The following is a 26,342-nucleotide window of genomic DNA, read 5'->3' as shown; positions in this document are numbered from 1 at the left end:
TCCCTTCTCTCCTTCTCCAGGAAGCCCTTCCCATTTCCCCGTCAGAAAGCAGTCACCCCCCCAGTCAGGTGGGGTTCCCCTTGGCACGATTTGATCTGTCTCCCTCTGGTACTACATGGGAACCGGGATTTTAAGGAACTGGTAGAGAAGTCAGGAATTCTTGGTGTAAATCTCAGCCATGCAGTATGACTTTGGGCCTTGGTCTCCTGAGCTGTGAAACCCAAGGCCTGGCTGCTTTGTCTCTGACTCTGAGGAAGGCAGCGGCCACCTTGGAAGTTCTCAAGATTCTGAAAGGGACAGGTTTGGGAACTCAGAGGGTCTCTAATTCCCACCAGGAGGTCTCCTAAGCCCTCAGGAGTCTGATAATCCACGTGAGTTGAGACAACTCTAGAACGTACGTTCTTCTGTTTTTTCCCACAGGTGGACAGATCCCGGGTCCACATGGCTCAGTAGAAGATGAAGCCCAACCTGGCAGGCTCCTCCCCAGAGGCCTGCAAAGCTGCAGGGCAGGGCGAGCAGAGCTGCCCTGTCTGCCAGGCCTGGGGTGGGGTCTCAAGCCTGGGGTCTGAGTCAGGGCCTGGGCCGGGACCTGGTGCTGTGTCCAGACCTGGGCTGGGACCTGGTGCTGTGTCAGGACCTGGACCTGGGCCTGGTACTGTTCCAGGGCCTGGGCCGAGTCCTGGTGCTGTTCCGGGGCCTGGGCTGGGGCCTGGTGTGGTTCTAGAACCTGGATCAAGGCCTGGTGCTGCTTCAGGAGCTGGGCCAGGGACTGGAGCAGTGTCAGGGCCTGGGAAGGAGCCTAGTGCTGTTCTGGGACCCAGACAAGGGTCTGGCGCAGTGTTGGGGCCTGGACCAGGGCCGGGTGCTGCTTCGGGGCCTGGACCGGGGCCTGCTGCTGCTTCGGGGCCTGGACCGGGACCTGGTGCAGCTTCGGGGCCTGGACCAGGGCCTGCTGCCGCTTCGGGGCCTGGACCAGGGCCTGCTGCCGCTTCGGGGCCTGGACCAGGGCCTGCTGCCGCTTCGGGGCCTGGACCAGGGGCTGCTGCCGCTTCGGGGCCTGGACCAGGGCCTGGTGCCGCTTCGGGGCCTGGACCAGGGCCTGCTGCCGCTTCGGGGCCTGGACCAGGGCCTGCTGCTGCTTCGGGGCCTGGACCGGGGCCTGGTACTGCTTCAGCACCTGGACAAGCTCTGGGGCCTGGGCCAGGAGCTGGGTCAGTACCTGGTTCAGGAGCTGCACCTTTATCTGGGTCAGGGGTAGGGCCCAGGCCCAGACGGGAATCAGGGGCTGGGCAGAAACCCAGTGAGCCAGTGACAGCCCCAGTGCCAGTACTGCAGCAGAAGACTCAGGCCACACCTGTGCAGGCCTCTAAGCAGAAGGTTCTGGTGACTGGAGGAGGAGGCTACCTGGGCTTCAGCCTGGGTTCCAGCCTGGCCAAGAGCGGCACTTCTGTCATCCTGCTCGACCTCCGCAGACCCCAGTGGGTGCTGTGCCCGGGGACCGAGTTCATCCAGGTGCAGTGATGGCGGGGGGCAGGCTGGTGGTGGAGGTCAGGGGATGGTGTCTGATGTATAACCAGTGCCTGGAGTTGAAGAGCACAGGCTTCGGAGTCAGACTGTTTAAGCTCCAACTCCAGCTCCCAGCTGGGCAGCCTTGGCCACAGGGTCCCGCACCTCTGAGCCTCGCGTCTTCATCCACAGAAAGGGGACACTAACAATATCTGCTTCGCAAGGGTCTCGTGGGGAGTTGAGAAGACAGTGCATGTAAAACACTGAGCACAGCCTCTGTGACTTAGCTCCATACATGGGGCCGATGATGATGAAGACGCCCAGTGGGATCATCTAGTAAATCCTGCCCCACAGCCTGTCTGGGCCCTGCAGGTGCTGGGCCTGGGGTGGGGAGAGGGGCCCGGCCCCGAGACCTGGCACAGCTGTTACCTCTGATTGCCTTGGACCCAGACCTCCTACCTCCGTGTATTCCTTCTCTGTTTCAGGCTGATGTCCGCGATGCAGAAGCCCTGCACCGCGCCTTCGAAGGCGTGGACTGTGTATTCCACATGGCCTCCTGCGGAATGTCTGGTGCCGAGCAGGTGAGCGCCTCACACGCAAGGCTTAGGCCCCGGCTCTGCCCACCCCCTTCATGCCCGGTGTTCATCAGCCTCCTCACCTACTCCAGGGAGGATTTGGGCTACACCCATGGGACAAAATGCCAGTTCTGCCGTTTTCTAGCTGCGTGGCTAGGAAAGTTAACCTCTTTGAGTCTCTGTTTCTTCACCTGTAGAGTGAGGACACTACTAGTACTTATGTCACGACCTCCTCAGAAAGCAGTATAACAGTATCTATCAAAGCACGCAATACCCTTTGACTCAGAAACTACACTTACTTATGTATCTGTAGCATTGTTTTTAATAACAAAACAGGAAATAACTGAAATGCCCATCCGTTGGAGATTATTTAAATAAATTGTGATATAGCTAAACGATGAAATTCTAGGCAGCCATTCAAAAGAATGAGGTAACTCGATATGTACTGATAACAGAACAATTTCCAAGGTACGAAAACAGTGTTTGACACTGTTTTTTTTTTTTTTTTTGAAAAAAAAAGCTATATGCTCACACATTGTGTGCGCTGATATTAATGTGTCAATTATCTCCAGAGATACAGAGACTGGTAACAGTCTGGGGAGGGAAAAGGGAGACTTGGAATCAGGATTGGGAGGGCAATTTCCTCTTCACTGCATTCTTGTTTTACTGTTTGAGTTATTTTTAACCTTGTGACTGTATTACCTATTGAAAACAACCACAACAAGATAAATATAGTTTGAAAATCAATAGTGAACCCGCCTCTCATGTGGTTGTAGGGATTAAATGAGATGTAAAGGCTTCGCCCAATCCCTGGCGCACAAGCAGCTCTCACTGTAGCCCAGTTGTTTTTATTTTTCAAAGCCCAGCCCTCTCACTTGGGTAGGGACAGTATTACTTGTCCGTCTTATGGATAAGGAAGCTGAGACTTCTAGAGCCAGGAAACAATCCAACACATCTGAGGCTCTTTTCTGTGTCAAGCCCTGTGGCATGTCCTCTCATGGGGCTTATTAAATCCTGCTGACCACCCAAGGGGGTCTTCCCTCATTTCATAGATGAGGGAGCTGATGGCCAGAGTCGGGGGTAGAACCTCCCCTGTGGCCCAGGCATATGGGGACGGAAAAGGGCACGAGAGCCCAGGGCCCCCGCACTGCCCATGGGCCCCTCGGGATCCCTGCCTCTGAGCTGCAGCCCCCCACCCTGTCACCCAAGCCCAGCCTCATGGCCTCAGCTACAAGGCATGAGACAGCACCCCGACTCTCCCACCTCCATCTTGTCTTTTAGCTGCAAAAAGAGCAGATTGAGTCTATAAATGTTGGAGGCACCAAACTAGTGATTGATGGTAGGCGCTCAGAGCAGTGTGTGACCTGCTGTGTGTTTGTGCTTCTCTCCCCACCCCTGCGCAGGCCCGGCTCTGGGGGACAGGGCAGGGGGACAGAGGTGGGAGTCTCCCCCCGATCCCCGCCCTCCCCAGTAGAGGGCCTGTGGGCAGCACATCTTTCCTGTTCTGCAGGCCTGCCCAGGCCCCGGCATGGGGCTCAGCGTGGCCTCAGTGTGTCTGGGGACACGGGGAGTGGAGTTTGCACAGAGGGATTAGGGGTTGCGGGCGAGAAAAGTTGCTGAAGCACCAAATTAGAAAACTCACACCTGGGCTCTCTGGGCATGTCCTGCCTTGTCCTGCATTTTTCTCTCTGATTCTAGAGTGTGTTTTCCCTATGTCCCCACTGAGTGAGACTTTCTTCTGACCTGTCCCTGGCAAGGTAGCTAAAGGGCCGCAGCCACACTGAGAAGGAAGAATGAGCCAGCCTGGCCCCCAAGGGCCCAGGGAGCGGGGACTTGACCCCTCCCCAAGTTAAGGGAAGGAGGCTCTTCCGTCCCAAGCCAGGATGTGTGCAGGAGGCTGGGTGGAAGATTCGCCCAAGGAGGTCCCCATGGGTTCCTCCTCAACCAGCTCCCTGCTCACATCAACTGTGTGTGTGTGTGTTTGTGTGTGTGTGTGTTGCCGTGTGACCTGTCACTGTAGTCTGTGTCCACCGGCGGGTTCCAAGGCTTGTCTACACCAGCACCGTCAATGTCGCATTCGGCGGGAAGCCCATAGAACAGGGCGATGAGGACTCTGTGCCATATTTCCCACTGGAGAAGGTACCTGGCTTCCAGGAGAGGTGGGCGGGGCCAATGGACTTGGAACCCACAGTCCAAAGGGTAGGGATGGGCGGAGCCAGGGTCAATTTCACAATTCAGGGTAAGACCCAGGAAGAAAGGGTCCCCAAAACGGCGTGGCACAAAAGCCTTCTCCTATTTCGGCTGGTCGTGCCAGTAGGAGCTTTGAAATCACATAGACCTGGCCTTGAACCAGCAAAGCCACTTTCTACTGTGGAACCCTGAGCAAACCACTTCACTTGGAGGCTCTCCTTCTTCATCTGGGTGTGATAGCACCACCCTATGGGGACGTGGAGACCAGGAAATGAGTTGATGTATGTGAAAATGCCCCGTGAGCACTAAAGGACTCCATGTGAACAATCCATCAACTCACGTCCAGCATTCACATCCCAGAGCAGGCATTGTGGCTTGCAGGAGCCTCCCTGAATCAGGGAGCCCCTGGTCGTTTTTACTGCTCTGAACTCTCTCCTCTGTTCCTGTGGCTCCCACCCAGAGGGAGAGGAAGGGGAGTGGGGCTCAGGGCCTGGCCATTTCCCAGTGGGGGTCCCAGAAGTGAACCCCCATGTGGTCTGAAGCAGAGGTACAGCCCTGGGGCCAGGAGGGCTGGGTGGGCCGGGCAGGTGTGGCCAGCGGTGTCTCTGACCCCCGTTCGGTGGCTCTGTACTTCCTGTTCTCTGATAGCACGTGGACCACTACTCCCGAACCAAAGCCATTGCTGACCAGTTGATCCTTATGGCCAACGGGACGCCTCTCCCAGGTGAGTATTGGGAGGCCCTGCTCACAGCCAACGTGCGTGCCCACTGCTCCCTCCCTGAAGCACATGTGCGATTCTAGCTTATAGCTGGTATGTTCCCAGCTTCCTTCCAAAGAACACTTCCCCAGGGCCTTGGACATTCGTCATCCAACAAATTCTGAGCACCCACACTCCACCAGGGATACAGCCCGGAAAACGTCAGGCCCAATCTCTGCCCTCACATTGTTCATGTCCTGGTGGGGAGACACTTGAGCTAGTCCACGTCTAGCTCTCTTTTCTGCCATATAGGAGGGCATCCAGTTTTGGGGACCCTCTTTATAAGAGTACAAACTTATGAATATGCATGAAATATAGCGCTTTGGAAGGGCTGTGCAAGTGAGGAGCCCTTCAGTAACTCCCAGAAAAATTGGCCTTGGCTGCCTTACTGGATCGCCTCTTCTTACTGTATTGTGATAGAGAAATAATAGTAGATTAAGGACAGGTGGCAGCATGGCACAGTGGCTAAGCACCCACGTACTGGCATCAGACTGAAGTGAGTTCAAATCCAAGCTCCACCGCCTCTCATCTATGTGATCTTGGGCAATGCACTTACCCTCTCCCAGCCTCAGATTCCTCACCTATGAAACGATGGATAGTGGAATTTACCTCAAGGAGCTTGAGTGAGAATAAAATAATGATGGGCACTGTTAAAAAAAAAACAACAACACTAACATGGACATTTTGTGTTTACTGAGTGCTTACTACATGCCAAGCCCTATTTTACACGCTGATTTTACCTGCAAAAGTCTCAATAACTCTTCATAGCATCCATATGAGGTAAGAACCTTAGCTACCCCTTGCTTTCCAAACTCAGGAGTCAAATATCAATAGATTCAGATAAATTCCTGCTATCTAAATTATCATTATTTGCTTTCTGAAATTCAGAAACTAAAAAGAAACAGAAAACCTGGTTTCCCTCACTGTCTAAACTCAGGAGCCAAGTGGATTTGGAGAGCGAAGGTTGTTTGAAATTATAATCCCCAATTTTACAGGAGAGAAAACTGAGGCTAAGAGGTTAACTGACTTAGCTCAAGGCCACATAGCTCTTAGGTGGCAGAGGTGGGATTTGAAAACCCCCTCTCCCCCTAGGGGAGTCTAAAACCAGAGCCTGGGGCTTAACCATTGTGCTCCACTGTAGCTATGGCTGAGTAAGTCTCTGAGCATGAACTCTTTTCCCTAAAAGCCTCCCCACCCCACCCTCTCACCCTGGGCCTGTCAAGCCTCAACCCCTTATCCCAGTGGGAACATCCATCTGTGTTTCCCAGGAGTTTGACCCTCGGCAGTTGAATTCTCTTCTCTACCAGGGCCTCCCCTGGCTGGACCAGCAGCCTACAAGCCAGACACCTAATCCTCTGGCTGAGAATTATTTATACAAGCATCCCCAGCTTTCCGTGGTCAGGAGAGTCATGGATACCCTGGGCGCAGTCCCTCTGTGACGTGGCCACCCAGTGCCCCACTGGCCAGTGTCAGCTATAGCCCAACCAACCTCCCCCCACCATGCCCAGGTGACCCAGAGTTTAAAATTAGCTGCAGGCTGTTTACAGAAAAGCTCACCTGATACCTGCCTTGCAGGAGCCCAGCCACATCACCCTGGGTGATTTCCAGTCCTTACTACCCAAGCTGGTCCCTGAGACTCTGCCTCTAACCTGGCATGGAGCACCCTGGTGCCTGTAGCAGAGTCCTGAGGCATGCAGACCCCAGCTCCATGTGAATGTGTTGTGTCCTCCTGTCTCTGGGTTCATTAGTGTCCTGGGGCCGCTGGCACAAATTACCACAAACCTGGTGGCTTAAAACAACAGAAATTTCTTCTCTCGCAATTCCCACAGTTCGCAGTCAGATGTCTGAAATCAAAGTGTCATTTGGGCTGCGATCCCTCCAAAAGTGCGAGGGGAGAATCTTTCCTTGACTCTTCCAGCTTCTGATGGCCCCAGAAGCTTGGGGTCCTTCTTTGGTGTGTGGCTGCATCGCTCCAGTCTCCTCCTCTGTCTTCACATGGCCTCTCGTCTTCTCCATCTGTCTCTTCTCTGTGAGTCTCTTATAAGGATACCTGACATTGGATTTAGGGCTCGCCCGGATAATCCAGGATCATCTCATTTTTAGGTCCTTAATTACATCCTCAAAGGCCCCTTTTCCAAATAAAGTAGCATCCACGGGTTCCAGGACACCGGCATATCTTTTGGGGGCCACTGTTCAACCCAATACACTGGGCCTCATTGTAAAGTGAGGGTTTTGGTGGGGGAGCAGTCAGGGTGTTTGGCTATGACCCGGAGACGCTGACCCTGGCTAATTTATGGAGAAAATGGAATTTATACTGGGATAGCCTCTGGAAAATATATTCCAGAAAAATGACCACCAGGGCTTAGAAAGGACAGGGTCAGGGCAGTTCCAGGGACCTGGGAGACAGGAGCTGGTGATCAGTCTCTCAGGGTGAACCCACTCCTGTGATTTTCGATCCCGTGTCAGTGATGCACAGAGTCACATTGCTGGGTGAGAACATGGCATCGGCCCAGCCTGGGTCCCGTGGCTGCCATCTCAGGGAAGAGAGGTGCATCTAGACTGACAGTCCCCCACTAGACCTGGTGCAAAGGGGAAGGGGCCCCCAAAGGAAGGTGGGCTTCCGGTCCCAGAGGATGGCATACACTAGGCTCCCCAAACTGGAGGCACAGCCTCTTGGGAAACCTGAGCCTTGGAGGAGTGAAACATCTTCCAGGAGACTCCATCTCAGTTAAGGAGTTGGGGTTAGGGATCGAATAATTTACAAATAGTAATTTTTTAAAATTTTAATCTTAAACACAAATGAATTATGAGAATAAATTGAAAAATTTGTAGGCCCTCTTAAGACTTAAAAAGAATATGTTTGGAGCAGCCCTTCAGGCTGTACGCCCAGACTTCCCCTGGGGAGACATGCTCCCCCTTCCACCAGTGGGGGCCCCTCAGCAGAGAATTTGGGAAGCCCTGGACCAAGCTTTGTCTTGGTCTGGGGACTCTGCTGGCACAGAGCTGCGAGAGTTAGGGGAACAGACACCCAGCTCTCATGCTGATGGCTCTAGTCTTTTCATTTCTCCATTGGTTGTCTGGAAAGTATAACTGCTACCACCAGTTACAAAGCACCCATTTTCCAGGTGAGGAGACCCAGGCTGAGAGAGCTGAGGGCCTGTTTGTTAGTACTGTATCACCAGAGGTATTAGTGGACAGTGCCTGGACTTTGGTCCCCATCTCAGCTCCGCGAGGCTGAGCTGTGTGCCCTTAGGCAAATCACATCCCTTCTCTGAGCCTTGGTTCTTTTATCCATAAAACAGGAATAATAACAGCTCCCACCTCATAGGGCTGCTTTGAGGGAAAAATTCCAGGCTTACCAGAGCACCAGACACATAGTAGGACCTCTCTGAGAGCCATCGTGATCCTTATCTGATGACCAGAAAAAGTAAAGTACTATAGCTATTGGCATGAGGACGTGTGGGTCTGTGCGCATCTGTAAAATGGACACAGTAGGACTCTGGGAGTTGAAAGAGATCATGTCTGTCAAGTGCTGGTTAAACTCTCACGGGCCATGCAGATACCTGCATCTAGGTCTTGCCTCTGTTACTGGCCTGAGAGCATTGTGAGGACAGGGACCATTTCTTGGTCATCCTTGGATTCTTCACAGCATCCATCCCAGGGCCCAGTGCTGAGGTGGGTGGAGGTGGGGAATGATTCTGAACAGTGTTTGTTGAATGACTGACTGAGAGAATAATTAATTGAATGAGGAAACCCCAAGGCCCTGCCTTCCCCACTAACCTTTCCAGGTAAGAACCAGGAGATGCGGACGGCCTTTCTGTCCCTCTCCCTGCTCATCCGCCCCTCCCCAGGCCCCTGACCACCCTCCCCTGTGTTGTAGGAGGAGGCGCTCTGAGGACATGTGTGCTCCGGCCCCCAGGGATCTACGGCCCCGAAGAGCAGAGGCACCTGCCCCGCGTGGCGGTATGTTGTCCCAGCCCCAGGCCGGAGGCACAGGAGAAGCCTGGCTGATATGTGTGTGAATGGGGACCCACGGTCACCGCGTCAGTCTTAGGGCAGTGTCCCGAGCGGGGGACCCTCAGTTCTGGGAGAAGTCCTGCCCCCATGAGGCCCACCAGGAACAGAGCTCTCAGGGTGCGCCAGCCAGGCCTGGGTACCGGTAGAGGAGACATGGAGCTATGACCCCAAAGAAGCAGAGGAAACTATTGCCCTGCTCAGATGTGAGCTCCATAAGGGCCAGATGGCTCATCTCATGCTGCCAGCACCAGGCTTTTCACGCAGAAATCCTGTCTCCAGAGAAGGCTGGTTGCCAGGGATATAGCTACAGGGGGCTCTAGATCCTGTCCTCAAATTTCTCACAGCCTAGTCAGGGAGACAGACTCCACAGTCACAGATTCAGGGTGGTAAGGGCTGTGTAGAGGTGAGAGGGAGAAGATGGGAGCACAGGAGAGGGGGCCTGGCAGGGGAGGTCCAGGAGGGCTTCCTGGAGGAAGTGATGGCTGTGCTGTTTGGATACAGAAGGAGCTAACCAAGGAAATGGGGTGGTAGAGAGAAAGTGGTCCAAATAGAGGAGACAGCTTGGGCACAAAGCTGGAAATGAAAAACTGTTCCAGGTTTGGGGACAGGTCAGTGAACAAAACAGATGATTCCCGCCCCTGTGGGGTTTATATTCTCACAGGAGGAGAGAGAGAGAATAAACATGATACAATACAAGGAACGTTTGAAGGTGCCAGGGACTACGGAGAAAGAGGAAAAGTGGAGTGGGGTTGGGGGAAGCTGGGGGTGCCGGCAGTCGGGGAGCCTCTTCAAGCAGGGATATTGAGCAACTTGAAGGAGGTGACCGGGTGCATCACACAGCTATCTGGAGGAAGAGCCTTCCAGACAGAGGGAACGGCTAGTCCGAAGCCCTGAGGTGGGGCCCTGCTGGCACGTTCCAGGGAGGAGGCCGAGTAGCTCGTGCAGAGTGAGCAAAAGAGTCGGTGGGAGACACGTCAGAGAGTAGCTGGGGCCAGAGCAGAAGGGCCTCCTCTGCCACCCGCGCCCGGAAGTTTCTGAGCAGAAGAGACACGATCTGACTTAGGATTCAAAAGGATCCCACAGCTGCACGAACAGGCCACAGCGGCGGGGGGTGGAAGCAGGGGACCAGTTAGGAGGCTCTTTCAGTGTCCAGGTGAGAGATGAGGGCGGAAGTCAGTACAGTGAGGAGTGGCCGAATTTTGGACAGATTGTAATGGCTGAGACGACTGGGTTTGCAGACGGGTTGAGTGTGGAGAGTGAGGGAGGGGACAGCCAAAGCTGGCTGCAGGCTTTAGGCCTGAGCCCTGGGTGCTGTGGGCTGAGGGGGTGGGGAGGGGCGGCCAAATGGGGATAAGGCGCTCACAGGACAGGACAAGTCTGCCTTGTCTATCGGGCAGCCAAGTGGAGCCTTCCGGAAGGCATGTGGGGCTGGGACAGAGGAGTCTGGCCTGGGAGCCTTCTGCATGTAGATGGAATTTAAAGCCGCTAGGTCTGTGTTTCTCGCCCTCTCCCCCCACCACCAGAGCCACATCAAGAAGAGACTGTTCATGTTCCGATTTGGGGACCGCAGGACAAGGATGAACTGGGTCCACGTGTGCAACCTGGTGCAGGCACACGTGCTAGCAGCCGAGGCTCTCACCGCCACCAAGGGCTACGTGGCCGTGAGTCTCCTGCAGTGCTCCCCCGACCTTACCCCTCGGGCTGCAGGCGGGTCCCCTATCCCTCGGGGATTCCTGGCTCACACACAACATAGCTCCCCAATTCAAGCTGCCTGATGGGGTGGGGGGAAAGTGGCCTTTTAGAGCATCGTTAGCTCCTTGAAATGACCCTGTGAGGTAGGTGTTGTTGAGCCCGGAATTTCAGTCACCAAATGCTAAATGTTTTATGTGTATTGTCACCTGCACCTTTACAACAGCCCAAGGGGGAGATGCCATTATTATGCTCCCATTTCTCAGATGCAGAAACTGAGGTACAGAGAGGTTAAGTGACTCCACTGAGGTCATACAGCTAGTCAGTTGGCAGCCCTGGAACTCAAAGGGACTTGCTCAGGTCCGTCTCCAGGGCTGCTGAGGAGAAGTGGGGAGTTGGGGCAGCTGCTGGGAGCCATCGGAGAGGGTGGGGTCGGGCAGCAGGCATGTGACTGACCATCCCCCTCCCCATGTGCCCCCCTCAGAGTGGGCAGGCGTACTACATCAATGACGGGGAGAGCGTCAACATCTTCGAGTGGATGGCCCCACTGGTAGGTGCCCGAACACCGCCCCCATCCCAAGTGAGAATTCAGGGATCCCCATGTCTTCTTTCCCGGTCACCTTTTCCCAAAAAATCAGAGGATTTCACATTAAAAACCAGCTCTGGCAACAGTGTCCACTGGGCAACATCGGAACTGGCTGGAGCTGGGTGGTGGCTGCCCCTTTGGGGGTCTGTGCTCTCCCCCAGTTTGTCATAGTCCCTCCCAGCCCGCTTCCTGATTTATGTCGATGTCCTGCCCTGTGGGATTTTGCTTGTGGCCCCTGTACTATGTGGTGAGGCCCTGAAAGAGGTAAGTAGAAGGTAGGCAAAGCACAAAGGGAGGTGTTGGCCCTCGGGCCCCTACGCAGCAGCCCCTCTGAGAGTCCTGGCCTCCTCTCGCAGCAGCCTACAGACTCCTGGAAGGGGTAGACCAGAAACCCCGCGCTGGAGGATCCATCCTGGGGGCATTCAGGCCCTTTGCATGTCAACTTTTAACAGCTTTATTGAGATATAATTTATAGACCATACAGTTCACCTATTGAAAGCGTACAAGTCGATGGTTTTTAGTATGAGTTGGGCGACCATCAGCAAAACACATTTTAGAACATTTTGTCACCTTCCCAGAAAAGAACCTCCCCAAACCATACCTTTTAGCTGTCACTTCTATTTACCTCTCACCCCACCCCACCCCTAGCCATAGGCAACCACTAAGCTACTTCCGGCTTTCTGTAGATTTGCCTGTTCTGGACATTTCCTATGAATGGAATCATACAGTATGTGGGCTTTGTGTTAAGTGTCTTTCATTTAGCATGTTTTCAAGGTTCATCCATGTTGTGGATGTGTCATACAAGTACTTCATTCTCTTTTATTGCCAAAAAGATATTTCATTCAATCGCTGTGCCACATTTTGTTAATCCATTCATCAATTGATAGAAATTTGGGTTTTCCATTTTGGGCCTGTTATCAGTAATGCTGTATGAACACTCGTGTGTAAATAGTTGTGTGGACATATTTTCTCATTTCTGTTGGGTATATACCTAGGAGTGGAATTGCTGGATCATACAGTAACTCTATGTTTAACCTTTTGAGTTACTGCCAGACTGTTTTCCAAAATGGCTGCACTATTTTACACTCCCACCAGCAGTGTAAGAGGGTTCCAGTTTCTCCACATCCTGTCAACACTTGTTATTATCTGTCTTTTTGACCTGGAGGGTTTTCATACAAGTGAAGACCTCAGTTCATCCTATGCCAGCCCATCTCTTCATGCTTCTCCCACCACCCTCCACACGTATGCTTTTTTTTTTTTTTAATTTAATAGCAGAAAAGCAGATTCTAGAAAATAATCAGATTCTATATAAGTGCCTTAGAGTGTCTTTGGGTGTACACAGATGTAAAAAATAACTAAATGATGGGACTGCACCCCACGCAGTCAGTTCCTACTTAGTTTTCCAGGTCACAGTGTGGGCTTCATTTAAAGACTGGTGTAAACTTGGGGCTGGCTGTGGGGTCTGCCCCCTTTGGTGGGCAGCTGAGGAGGGGCCAGGAGGTGCTCTGCTCTGCTGGCCCTGGGGTAAAGGCAACACGTGGCCTATACCAGCCCCCCAAGGATCTGTTCTCACCTTAAGCCATGTTTCCTTGCAGTTTGAGAAGCTGGGGTACAGCAAGCCCTGGATCCAGGTTCCTACTTCCTGGGTTTACCTGTCAGGTGAGGAAAGGAGTGTGTATGTGAAAACCCTCCATGTGCCAGATGTACATGCATTACCTCATTTTAAAACCAGAGCCAGGACCTGGCTGAGGCGAGTGGGGCACTGAGAGTACAAAATTTAAGGAAACCTTCACTCGCAGGAGTCAAATGCTCCAAGCCCCATCTGCACTTGCCCAGCCCTGAGAGCAAGTGCCTCCTTAAATTTTGCACTCGAGGCACCTCACTCCCCTCACCCTAGTCCTGGCCCTGTTTAAACCCTATCCCACTCGCCAGGTGGGTGGGGTTAGGCCCATTGTAAAGATGAGGCAACTGAGGCTCTGAGAGGTTAGCAACCTGCCCGTGGTGCCCCAGTGAGAAAGTGGGAGAGGCAGAATTCCCACTGCGCTCCAGTCCTGCTGGAGTGCCCCATCCCCCAAGGTCGCCCTGGAGTTAAGGCTGCTTTTGGACATGTGAGGGTTCTGTTTGACCCTAGAGTCTCCTCCTCACCCTGAAGGTCAGTCTCTACTCTCACGCCCCAGCTTCCCTATGCTGGCCTCCTTCCAGCTGGAATGAGCACGGGCTTCAGGCTTGGAGTGATCAGCCCGAAGGGGCAGGTGGCCCCCAAGTCACAGATAACTGTGTTCCTGGAAAACCTCAGCTGGATCTTTAAATGCACTGGGGGACTTCCCTGGTGGTCCGGTGGTTAAGACTCCGCATTTCCAATGCAGAGGATGTGGGATCGATCCCTGGTCTGGGAACTAAGATCCCACGTGCTGCACAGCGCGGCCAAAAAAAAAAATAATAATAAGGCATTGGGATGCCCGCCATTTAAAGCAGGGGTTTGCACATTTTTGTCCCCCAGGGTGCCCACACAGGATGACTTCCCCTGCATAGCATCACCACCAGGATTGACACTCCTTGACCCCCAGCTGAGAAGAGTTCAACCGCAGGTCCTGGCGGTTTTGGAGACTGTCTATAAATTCCCAATTCCCAGTGAGCTGACTGTAAACTCAGTGCTTCTTAACTTTGGCTGCACATTGGAATCACCTGGGAGCTTTTAAAAAATGCCTCAGCCACACCCCCAGACCAATTACCTCAGCATCCGCAGGAAGCAAGGGGGTGGGGGAAGAAGGAACATTTTAAAAAGTGGTCCGAAGTGCAGCCCGGGCTGAGTTGAACCACCGTTCCCACTTCTTTCTCCCTGACTCAAGAGAGCACATCGGGATAGAAGTGCGTGAGAGAGACGTGATTGTAGAGATCACTTTGAATCTGCTCAGATTTATTTTAAGATGTCAGTCTTTTAATATTAATAATAACTTACTTGTGACATATTTCACAGCCAAACAAGGCACCCCAGGGTGTGCGGAGACTGCTGATTTAAAGAAATCCAAGGACAGGAAAACTTGGCAAAGTGGAGATTCCCCCTAGCAAAGCAAATAATGCCCCCAACTGACTTGTCTCTGACGACCTCCCTGGAGTTTGCCTAGAGCAGGCCCCCTGGTCACTGGTCCCTCTCTCCCCACACAGCCACAGTGATGGAGTATTTGCACCTGGCCCTGAAGCCCATCTGCAGCCTCCCGCCGCTGCTCACCCGGAGTGAGGTAAGTGGGCTGCTGTGAGGGGAGCCCCTGTGTCCTGGTGCCCCTCACTTGCCTTCCTGCCCCTTCTCCACTGCCACAAACCCTCACCTTTTGACACCATAACTGGATGCTTGTCTGAGGTCTCAGAACCTCCCATGTGGGCTCAAATCTACGGCCAGCTCCTGTATAACATCCCAACCTCTGAGCTTTTGCTGAAGCTGTGCTCTCTTGGTCTGAAGGGCAACAGCTCCAAGCCCATCCTTTTTTTTTTTTTTGCGGTACGCGGGCCTCTCACTGCTGTGGCCTCTCCCGTTGCGGAGCACAGGCTCTGGACGCGCAGGCTCAGCAGCCATGGCTCACGGGCCCAGCTGCTCCGCGGCATGTGGGATCTTCCCGGACCGGGGCACGAACCCGTGTCCCCTGCATCGGCAGGCAGACTCTCAACCACTGCGCTACCAGGGAAGCCCAAGCCCATCCTTTATCACTGTCATTTCATTCATAAGCAGTTTGTCTTCCCATCCAGACTGGAGGCTCCCAAAGGCAGGTTCCATGAAATTCACTTTTTGGAATGTTACTCCCAGTAACCGTCAATACACACACACACACACACAGCCTGTTGATTCGAGGTTCACAGTTCCTGCTCACTGAATAATAAGTATATATTAAGTACCTACTGTGTTAAGAACACTGTTCTCAAATAATGATGATGCAGTTTTCTATTTGCATATACAGTTTAAGCGAGAGGGTGTTTTAATGCAGGTTGTAAACAGTAAAGCAACAAGTGGTGTTTGGTGTTATTTGCAAAATCCTTCCAGTCCACTCTCTCATTTGATTGTCCCTGATGCTCTGTTAAGTTTGGAGGGGAAAAAAGATTATGATCTCATTTAATGGTGAGAAACTGAGCACTAGAGAAATAAGTGATTTGTCCAAGCTCCCACCATTCTGGAATTGGCTTCACATTCCAAGCTCAGTGCTCTCCACCTCAGAGAATCGAGAATGGGCCACAGAAAGAAGCAGTTCCCTATGGTCTCTCCTTTGAACTAGCAGAGGAAAGAGAATAGTAAAAATAGGGACCATCTATAGAGTGTGAAATGCCAAGCACTGTGTTTATCTCATTTAATCTTCACAACTACTATAGACTGTGGATTCTGTTATTATCACCTCCATGTACAGAGAAGGAAATGAAACACTCAGTGGGGGGAGGGGGGGTGAAATAACCTGGCTCATGACCATTCCCTTATGTAGCAGCATCGAGATTTGAACCCAGAGGAGACCTAAATGATTTCAAGCTTAACCACTAGCTTGTGAAATGTCAGGAATCATAGTCACATAAAATAGCTGCCAAAGTGCTGCGGAGTTGTGGTCGGGTAGGGAGCTGGCTCTCCTCTCTCCACTCCCTGGTGGGTTTCCTTGTTCAATTCAGGGGGAGGGGGGGGCAAAGGATCCCTAGTTAGCTGGGACGTTTCTGGGCACTGTAGCTCGGGCGCCCTCTTCTGGTCAGTCTATGACACACCAACTAGCCCTCTAGTTTGACTTCATAGCATTTTTTCATTCCTTTGACGTGTATTGAGCACCTAATGTACGCCAGGCACTGTGCTGAGGAGTGGAGGCAAGGCAGTCCTTGCTTTCTATTCACACATACAGTTTAAAAGAGAGGATGTTTTAATGCAGATTGTAAACAGTAAAGCAACAAGTGGTGTTTGGTGTTATTTGCAAAATCCTTCCAGTCCACTCTCTCATTGGATTGTCCCTGATGCTTTGCTAAGTTAGGAGGGGCAAAAAGATTATGATCTCATTTAATGGTGAGCTCACAGTCCAAAGGGGAAGGCAGCCCAGCAAGGGCTATACTGGGGGAAGTAATGAGGAACTTCAGAGTACACAGAAGGGGCACCTAAGCCAATTCTGAGGAAGTTAGGGAGGCTTCCCAAAGGAGGTGACATCTAAGCCTGACATCTGAGAATGCTGTGTCCCAGGACCCTGCCTATCTAGTTCACAGCTGTACCCGCCAAAGCCCTGAATTTACTAGCTGAGGCAAAAAAGGACAAGAACTGGCCTCTCTCCCTCTCTCCTCACACAAGCATCCAAGACCAGGGGCTTGACCCCAAGGGCTGTTTCAGGGCCACTGCAGAATCAAGCAGCTAGTGGACTCCTTCCCAGTGTCCAGCTGAGGAACAAAAGGCAAAGAAATGAGTCAGGTGGGAGGGTATCTTCTCAATCCTAGCATAGCTGGGAAGGGCGTGAGCTAGAGTTTGGCTTCTCTGTGTGACCCTGGGCTAGTCACTTAACCTCTCTGATCTTCAATTTTCAAAAGAGGAGATGGTGGTATTACCACTTCAGAAGATTAAATGAGATATGGCCTAGAAAGAATTTAGCCCATGACAGGCTCAGAGTGCTTACTCAGTAATTGTTGCTGTCAGCACCACCTTTGAAGCCTGTGGGACCCAGGCCATCTGGCATCAGGAAACGCAGCTTCAAACCCTGGAGAGAGTAATCACTTATGCATAATTGAATTCCTCTCTTAGGGAAGCTCAGTTAATCAGCCAGGGCGTGAAGCTTGCACCCTGGAGCCTGCCTGCCCAGACTCCATCTGGGGCTGTGGGCTGAAAAGTCAAGGATGTTTCCTGGAGACAAGTTTTCCGGATAGCTGCACTCAGGCCACAGGCAGAATGTATCAAGGGCCTCCTGAGCCCCGGCATCGTGCTAGGGCCGGGGAAGGGGAGTGCAGAGGTGGGGCCTTTACTTTTGGGGGACTGAGGAGTTCAGTAGGGTGGGGAGATGCAGAAAATGTACCCTGGAGGCGGCCCCCCCCCGAGGAAAATGGAGGTGGAAGAGAGACAGGAAGTCCTCCCCATGGGGGCGTCGCAGACGCAAGATCCAGCATAGAGGTCCTTTTAAATCTCTGTGCAACGGAAGGGAAATCCCTACCCTCTCTTATCCGAGTAAAACATGGTAGAGGTTGCTCCCCACGCCCACTAGTCCCGTCCCTCGGCTGCCCCGCCTCTCCCCACAGGTGCGCAGCGTGGCCGTGACGCACACCTTCCAGATCGCTAAGGCCCGCGCTCAGCTTGGCTACGTGCCCGACAAGTTCAGCTTCGCAGACGCCGTGGAGCGATACGTGCAGTCAACGGGCCGGGGAACCCGCGGCTCCACAGCGCGGACGCTCCTGCGGGTACTGCTCGGGCTGCTGCTGCTCCTTGGCCTGCTCGTGCTGGCCCTGCACTTCCTAGGCCCGCGGCCGTTCGTCGTCTGACCATCGTCGCCGGCCTGTCCCTGCCCCTGCTTCGCCTTCAGGACTTGGACCAGACCCTGCTCCGTCCTCCGGTCTTGGGCACTCCCTTGAGTCCTGGGCTTGTCCCTGCCCCACCCTCTGGGCTTGGATCTGCCTAGCAGGTCTTCCGCTTGGATATTCCGGCGTTCTAACCCCGCCCCTGTCCCGCCCTCTGGGTTTCGACGTGCCCCTGCCCCGCCTCTTGAGCCCTGGCCACGCCCCTTTCCCTCCCTCCGGCCTTGGTCTCCCTCTGACCCGGCCGGCATGCCTACGAGAAGGTCCTATCTTCACAGCCTGCTCCGCCTTCCAGGCCTTCTCCCCGCCCCTGCCCAGGCCTGGCCCGCCCCCGCGTTCTCCCCTGCTCTGGTCCGCCCCGTTTCTGGCTGTAGCCGAACGCCTGAATCCTCGCCTTGGTTTCTCTTTTGGTAACTAGACTTGCTCATCTCTCTTGGTCGGTCCCTCTCCTCTCCTGTTTGTGATTCAGCCTTAGCCCCATCCCCTCCCGTCTGGCTCCACTCCTAGGGACCTAGCTGCAGCCGCTCGTGCAGCTGGGCTGACGTTTCCAAGTTTTCGCAGGCTGCTGCTACCTCTCTAGGGACACGGACCCTCCTCGCTGCCCGAGCTTCTCTGTGCTTGTCCTGAGATGTCTCGGGATCTTGGATTAGACCCCTTCTAGGAGCACTGAGTTTGATCAGCTGCTATGCTTATGTTTTGGGTTCGCTCACTCATGCAGGTCTCCCTGTGTGTTGATAGACAGGGTTGGAAGGACACCTGAGACCCAGGCTTCTGCCCAGCCCAACTTGGCCTTTTTGGGTTTCCGGTGCATGAGTCTGGGGATGACTCAGTAAGCACAGACTTCAATACCAGAAGGGACATCAAAAAAGGAAAAGAAAAAAAAATTCTTTTATGGTGGTCAAAAGATACAAACTTCCAGTTAGTTATAAAGTAAATAAATTATGGGGGTGAAATGTACAGCCTGGTAACTACAGTATTGTATAAATGAAAGTTGCTGAGAGTAGATCTTACGTTTTCATCACAAGAAAAATAATTGGAACTCTGTGTGGTGATGGAATTTAACTAGACATTGTGATCATTTCACAATATATACATATGGCAAATAATTATGTTGTACAGGTGAAACTAATGTAATGTTACATGTCAATTAAGTCTCAAAAAAAAACCTTAAAAAAAATTGGATCTCTCTAAAAAGTACCAATATAGTAATAATGGGAATTATTAGAAATTAGTTGGTCATATTTTTTGTTTTACTATCGCTTCAATTTGTTAGTGAGGGGGCCAGTAGTGATCACCATAATCTTTAATGTTTAAACCACAAAATTTCTTAATCCAGCGCTGCTCTCCACAGAAACAGTGCCTCCCTATCATCTTGGTATCAATTGTGAATACCAAAATATTAGTGTGTAAATACGTCTGTATATATATCATAATATGCACACGTGGAATTGGCTGATAAAACTATGGATCCTAGCAGAGAAGAAAACCATCACAAGCCTAAAGAAATCTGTGACGGGGTCGGGGGGAGCAAATGTGTTAGGGCCAACGTGGCCATCGCCCGGCGTGGGCATCAGCAGTATGTCCTCTGCTGAACAATTAAGAAAGTTCGTGAAGCAGTTCAAAAATGTGTGCTCCTGTTTGCTATGTTGAATTTGCATGTGTGTACATAATTTTTAAAAGCTCAATAATAATCCTTTATGCTTTGTTTATGCTTTATCCTTTATGTTTAATGCTTGACAGTTTGAAAGAGCTTTCATCTGTATGCTCGTACTTAATTCTCAGGCCCACCCTTACATAGGGCTTATTATTCTTATTTTATAAATAAGGAAACTAGGGTTGCCTAACTTCAAAGAATAGAGGAGGGTGGGGGTCACTTCTCTACAGGCGGGGTAATTTGGAGGACCTGCCCAAGGCCCACTGGCCTAAACACGACACATGGTTATTTCTGCTTTTCTTAGCCACGTCAGGGCTTGGGTTGAGCTCTGGGATCTTTCTCAGTCTCAGATCCACAAACCTCAGGCCATTTGGGGCTTTCTTTCTTCTCAGTAACATGCTTGCATGTAAAATCACCTTCTCCTCTGACTTTCTCTACCAGTCCTGAGGAATCTGTTCTTAGGGCAGGGAAAACAGGTTTTCACTGTTCACATAATCTTCTAGATCTTTTGTCTACTGCCGAACCTCAGCTTGTGAAACCCAAAAGCAAAATCGATTTCTTTGTTTTCTGGGTTTCTCTAAGCCATCTCTTCCCCTGAAAGTAGACTGTCTAAACCCTGGGCATGGGGCCAGCCTGGGTCACTATGCCAGAAAGCTTCCTTCCTCTCAAGCGTCTTTACCCAATGGGAAACGAGGTAGCACTTCCACCCAGCAGAGGAACCAAGTGCCCATGAGGGTTTTAGAGGCTGCCCAGATAACCCACCCTCTGTGAGGTTCTTTTTTTTTTTTTCTTGTATACCTTCTCATAGATATTTTATTTTAAATTTTTATTGGAAATAGTTGATTTACAGTGTTGTGTTAGTTTCAGGTGTACAGCAAAGTGAATCAGTTATACATATACATATATCCATGCTTTTTTAGATTCTTTTCCTATATAGATCATTACAGAGTATTGAGTAGTTGCCTGTGTTATACATAGGTCCTTATTAGTTATCGATTTTATATATAGTAGTGTGTATATGTCAATCCCAATCTCCCAATTTATCCCCGCCCTTTCCCTCCTGGTAACCGTAAGTTTGTTTTCTACATCCGTGAAAACTCCAGTAAGTTCATGTGTACATTTTTTAGATTCCACATGTTAGTGATAGCATATGATATTTGTCTTTGTCTGACTTACTTCACTCAGTATGACAATCTCTAGGTCTACCCATGTTGCTGCAAATGGCATTATTTCATTCTTTTTTATGACTGAGTAATATTCAATTGCATATATGTACCATATCTTCTTTATCCATTCCTCTGTCTATGGACATTTAGGTTGCTTCCATGTCCTGGCTATTGTAAATTGTGCTGCAATGAACACTGGGGTGTGTGTATCTTTTCAAATTAATTACGCGGGCCTCCCACTGTTGTGGCCTCTCCCGTTGCAGAGTACAGGCTCTGGACGCACAGGCTCAGCGGTCATGGCTCACGGGCCCAGCTGCTCCGCCATATGTGGGATCTTCCCGGACCGGGGTACAGAACCCGTGTGCCCTGTATCGGCAGGCGGACTCTCAACCACTGCGCCACCAGGGAAGCCCTTATTTTTAGTTTTTTAAGGAACCTCCATACTGTTCTCCATAGTGGCTGTACCAATTTACATTCTCACCAACAGTGCAGGAGGGTACCCTTTTCTCCACACCCTCTCCAGCATTCATTGTTTGTAGATTTTTTGATGATGGCCATTCTGACTGGTGTGAGGTGATAGCTCACTGTAATTTTGATTCGCATTTCTCTAATAATGAGTGATGTTAAGCATCTTTTCATGTGCTTTTTGGCCATCTGTATGTCTTCTTTGGAGAAATGTCTATTTAGATCTTCTGCCCATTTTTTGATTGGGTTGTTTGTTTTTTTGATATTGAGCTGCGTGAGCTGTTTTTATATTTTGGAAATTAATCCCTTGTCAGTTGTTTCATTTGCAACTATTTTCCCCCATTCTGACGGTTGTCTTTTCGTCTTGTTTATAGTTTCCTTTGCTGTGCAAAGGCTTCTAAGTTTAATTAGTTCCCATTTGTTTATTTTTATTTTCATTACTCTAGGAGGTGGATTAAAAAAGATCTTGCTGCAATTTATGTCAGAGAGTGTTCAGCCTATGTTTTCCTCTAAGGGTTTTATAGTATGCGGCCTTACATTTAGGTCTTTAATCTGTTTTGAGTTTATTTTTGTGTATAGTGTTAGGGAGTGTTCTAATTTTGAGACAGCAAGTAGGAAGAGGTCCTAGCTTTCTTGGAGACACTAAGCAGAAGCATTATAAACGCAGAAAACAGAGTCATTACTGTGGGCAGCTCAAAGTGAAATAGCCAATCAGGATGGACCATTAAGGCGAATTCACAAACTTTCCATTATGGGTGATGGAGCTATTCCCCTTTGTAGACCCAATGCCAGGCGTCTAAAACATCATCTGGTCTCTCTCATCTTAAAAATGTTTCTCTTGGGCTTCCCTTGTGGCGCAGTGGTTGAGAGTCTGCCTGCCGATGCAGGAGACACGGGTTTGTGACCCAGTCCAGGAAGATCCCACGTGCCGCAGAGCGGCTGGGCCCGTGAGCCATGGCCGCTGAGCCTGCGTGTCCGGAGCCTGTGCTCCGCAACGGGAGAGGCCAAAACAGTGAGAGGCCCGCGTATCGCCAAAAAAAAAAAAAAAAATTTCTCTTGACTCCCCATTCCCCCTCCCGCTACTGTTACCATCACTCATCAAATTTCATGATGAGATGTCCACACTTATGTTTCCATTTCTTCTCTTCAATTCACACCAAAATGGCTTTAATCAAGGTCATCAATGACCTTGTCCATAAATCATAAAACCAAAGAATATTTCTCAGTCTTTATTTTGCCAAGTCTCTTCTACATAGTTGGCTACTCCCTCCTTCTTGCCATAATCTTCTTGACAACAATCTATATGACAACACACCTGTCTTCCACTTGTGTCTCCAGTCCTTCTTTATCTCCTTCACTGGCTTCTTTTCCATTGCATTCCCTTTAGGATGATGGTCCTCAGGACTCCATATTGGTCCCTCTACTTCCTCTGCATGCTCTTCCTAGGCAAGTTCATCCATTCCCATGACCTCAGTCTCCAATGCCTCCCAAATCTGTATCAGTTACTCAGAGTGTTCTCTTTGCCTCCAGACTTCTATGTCCAATCTACTCAACCCCATGTCCTAAATCTCAAACTCAGTGTGGATCAGAGTGAAATCATCTTTTCCACAAACGTCCTCTTCATCCTGTGTTCCCTCCTAGGGAGACGAGAGGCACTGCCAGCCATCCAGTGGCTCAAGCCCAAAACCTGGTCATCACTTTCGATGTGTTCTTCTTTTTCATGTCTTCGTCATGGAGTTTTGTCAGATCCACCTCCAAAATGTCTCCCTGTGCAACACACTGTCGCAACCATGGTACGAGCCACTCTCCTTTGTCCTAGACAACTACAGTAGGCTTTGAATGGAACCTCCTATTCCTACTGCCAGAGGCAACATCCAAAATTGGAACATGCCACCCACCAGCTTAAAACCTTTCCATGGTGTCGCATGCCCTCAGGGCCAAGTTCAAAGCCTTAACTTGGCATTCATGGCCCTGCTTGCCTAACACTTCAGTCTCATCTCTAGCCATGTCCAGCTGCTCTCTGCCCAGCTGCCCTGAATTACCTTCCCAGCATCTCAGACTCACCAGGCTCTCCTTTGCCTCTAGGATATTCCACATGCTATTCCCTCTGCCTGGAACTCCCCTCTCCCACCTTCACTAGCTAATCTCAATTTCAAGTCCAAGCTAAAAGTCACTTGTTCCGTTGTCCCTGGGTCAGCTTCCGCATTCTGCATGACACTCCTTACTGGTCTAATTAAAGAAATTACAGTGGCTGTGAACTCTGTGAGGCCCAAAATATGTCTCCTGTTTTGCTCTGTAGCCTCAGGTTGAACTTGATTTCTGGCACATAGTAGGCCCTTCATAAATGGTTGTTGAATGAGTAAATAAACAAGCAGGAAGTGGATCAATGAAGCTGGGACCTCAAGGCTGATACACCTGGGGTGGGGGGGCAGGGCTCCTGATACCCCAGACCCTCCATAAAGTCACCTGACACAGTTTCTACCAACAGTGATTTATGGAGTCAGCCTGAGCTTTCTGCTGATACAGAGTGGGCCAGAAAGGGACCCTTCCTAACTGACGTCTTGATTAAAATCACCTCCACCTAATCTTTGTCCTTGGGAGGTAAAGGGGCCCACTCCCAGTGGCCTCAGGCCTTGAAGCATTAAATTAAAGGCGCAGACAGACTGTTGAGAGCTTTTCAAGGTATCTCAGGATGCTTTCCCATGGAAATAGGGAGACGTTTTTGTTTCCGTTTTTTAAGGTAGCGGGATTGGTGGGTTTGTGTAGTAGGCTAGGGAGTGAGGTGGACTGTCTTGCAGTTTCCTTCTTTTCCCCTCCCTTCCCCATTCCATTAAAAAAAAAAAAGGCTGAACTGGAAGAAATAACTTTTACAGGTTGAAATTCCTGTGTAAGGAGAAAGTGAATGAAATGAAGGATCCCTCTGAGGATTTTCTACTGTGGGGAAAAAAAAAAAACGTCAGAAGGCAGAAAAAGTGAAGGGTAATTGGGAGAGGATATGGAAGTTGAAGGATGGAAAAGTGAAACCCTTAAAGGTGTGGCAGCGGTGGGATTCGAACCCACGCCATCGAAATGACTGGAGCCTAAATCCAGCGCCTTAGACCACTCGGCCACGCTACCGCCCAGTCACAATCTTTTCCGTTCATACTATATTAGTCTAGTGACGCGGCGCCTCATGTTCTCTAAGCCGCACCCTCATCGGTTTACGCATGCCCGATATCAGCCTGACGCTTTACGCGCCAGTTACAGCATATTAACCCCTGGCTTCCTCCTGGGCTTTGGAGTTAAAGTGCTCTTGTAATCGGCAGTAGTAAGTTCAGTTGGGACGCAGCATTAAAAAGGAAAACAAAGTTCCCAATTGTTAATATTAATATTCACTCGTCATGTATGTTTGCATTTGATTTTCCACGAGCGTGGCATACTGCCTACGGCCACGTGGGGGCAGTGTCTCGCTGCCGCTTGCTCCTGGCTGGGCTGCGGGTCCCTGCGGGTTTGCGCGGAGACGGCCGAGTCCCCATCTTGTTTGGACTCTCTAGCCCTACTTCAGGGAACCTCTGCAGCCTCGGGTGGCCCCATGGCCGGCCCCTGCCACCGCGATGTAAAAATCATGGGTCCAGGAAGGAAAATCATTGAACGTTTTTACAGATCCTTGCCTTACGTAGGCTCCCTCAATCATCACTCGTATCTACTTTTTACAGAGGGGGAAACTGAAGCTCAGACTGGCAAAGTAACTTGTGTTAGCTACCCCCAGGCAGAGCCAGGATTCCCTAGCCTCCCAAAACCCAGAGTTCTTCTATGTAGACTATTTCAGTGTGTTTTAAAATGCAGTAGCCCTTTCTGCCTTCGCTGCCTCCATGGCGCCCGTGAAAAAGTTTGTGGCGAAGGGGAGCAAAATAAAAGCAGGTCCCGAATTTTACCCTTGACTGTACCCACCCTATAGAAGATGGAATCATAGATACTGCCAGTTTTGAACAGTTTCTTCAGGAGAGAATCAAAATGAATGGAAAAGCTGGGAATCTTGGTGGAGTGTTGTAACAACCGAAAGAAGCAAAAACAAGATTACTGTAATCTCTGAGGTGCCTTTTTCCAAAAGGTATTCGAAATACCTCACCAAAAAATATTTGAAGAATAATCTACATGATTGGTTACGCGTAGTTGCTAACAACAAAGAGTTACGAATTCCGTTACTTCCAGATTAATCAAGATGAAGATGATTAAAACTCAATTATCTGGAATATGTTGTGTGAGTTCTTGAATAAAACTTGGGAACCAAAATGGTGGTTTTCCTTGTAAAAAAAAATAAAAACAAAATGCAGTAAATTCAGAGCAAATACATATCAATAAATACATAACAAACTTCCATTTTCTGCCACCGAGAATTAATTGTATTCAGCTCTTCTGAGATATCACCCCCTGTGGCCACAAGAAGGAAGCAGAGATCTCTTTGAGTCATCCCCCCACAAATGACTCAAAGCATTCTCCAGTGGTTTGCATCATTTGTTAACGGCAACTATAACAGAGAACAAACCTGACTCCATGCTGAATCTCTTCCTTTAACTCTAACCTTTGTGCCCTGTTGCCTGTGCTTAGTCATGCTGGCTCTGCACCTTTTGTGAAAGATTGTTGCCTCTAGCCTGAAACATACAGGATACTCCCTTCTCAAGGCTCTGACCTTTAAACTTAACACTTTTCCATTCTTCTAGAGAGAAAAAGTTGCAGAACAGAAAAGAACATTTGTCTTGTTGGAGGTTTACAGGAACATGGTGACCTGACCTATGTGGACAGCTGCGAGAACAAAGGATTCCAGCACCAAGAAGTTTACAACAACTAACCACACCCCCTCTCCTTTTAATATAAAAGCCTGAGTTCTAACATGGGGAAGATGGTTCTTTGGGACACCAGTCTACCACCTTCTCACTCTGCTGGCTTTCCAAATAAAGCTGCTATTCCTTGCCCCAATACCTCGTCTCTCAATTTATTGGCCTGTCATGTGACGAGCAGTACGAGCTTGAACTCTAATGTGACCCTTCCCCTCCCAACTCTCTGTTTCTAATAATTTAATTCAAGTAAACATTTATCCAACACCTACTAGGCCAGATCAGGCAAAAATCAGGTCTTTCGGGAGAAGCAGAGCTGCTCAGAACTTGCATGACAAAGGTGCTTCACCAGAACAAAAATCCAGTGGAAGTAAGGCCATGAGCTCGTCTGCTCCAGTGAGCAGGCCTGTCTCCCTGCAGAC

The 26,342-nt window shown here is 50.4% G+C and overlaps 1 protein-coding gene, 1 non-coding gene and 1 pseudogene across 2 annotated transcripts; 2 read left to right on the top strand and 1 right to left on the bottom strand.

The window, feature by feature from the left end:
• Positions 1-456: 456 nt before the first annotated feature.
• Positions 457-17,837, top strand: SDR42E2 (short chain dehydrogenase/reductase family 42E, member 2). The gene is made up of 12 exons (XM_024744639.1): positions 457-511; positions 1,316-1,512; positions 1,992-2,087; positions 3,363-3,420; positions 4,102-4,220; positions 4,920-4,995; positions 8,909-8,991; positions 10,569-10,706; positions 11,219-11,284; positions 12,916-12,979; positions 14,486-14,559; positions 17,549-17,837. Exons 1-12 carry the CDS (start codon positions 457-459, stop codon positions 17,786-17,788), a joined length of 1,266 nt encoding a protein of 421 aa, XP_024600407.1. The 3' UTR covers positions 17,789-17,837.
• A 6,304-nt stretch (positions 17,838-24,141) lies between these two features.
• On the bottom strand, positions 24,142-24,223 carry TRNAL-UAG (transfer RNA leucine (anticodon UAG)). Its single transcript has one exon. It is a non-coding gene; the product is annotated as a tRNA-Leu (tRNA).
• Positions 24,224-24,957: 734 nt separating this feature from the next.
• Positions 24,958-25,321, top strand: LOC112399428 (60S ribosomal protein L22 pseudogene; annotated as a pseudogene).
• The last annotated feature ends 1,021 nt before the right edge of the window (positions 25,322-26,342 follow it).

The sequence above is a fragment of the Neophocaena asiaeorientalis genome, unplaced genomic scaffold (genome assembly GCF_003031525.2).
Source record: "Neophocaena asiaeorientalis asiaeorientalis breed wild unplaced genomic scaffold, Neophocaena_asiaeorientalis_V1.1 scaffold91, whole genome shotgun sequence".
Taxonomy (NCBI): domain Eukaryota; kingdom Metazoa; phylum Chordata; class Mammalia; order Artiodactyla; family Phocoenidae; genus Neophocaena; species Neophocaena asiaeorientalis.
Note: the sequence above shows the minus strand (reverse complement) of the source record. Positions and strands in the feature narration are given on the sequence as shown.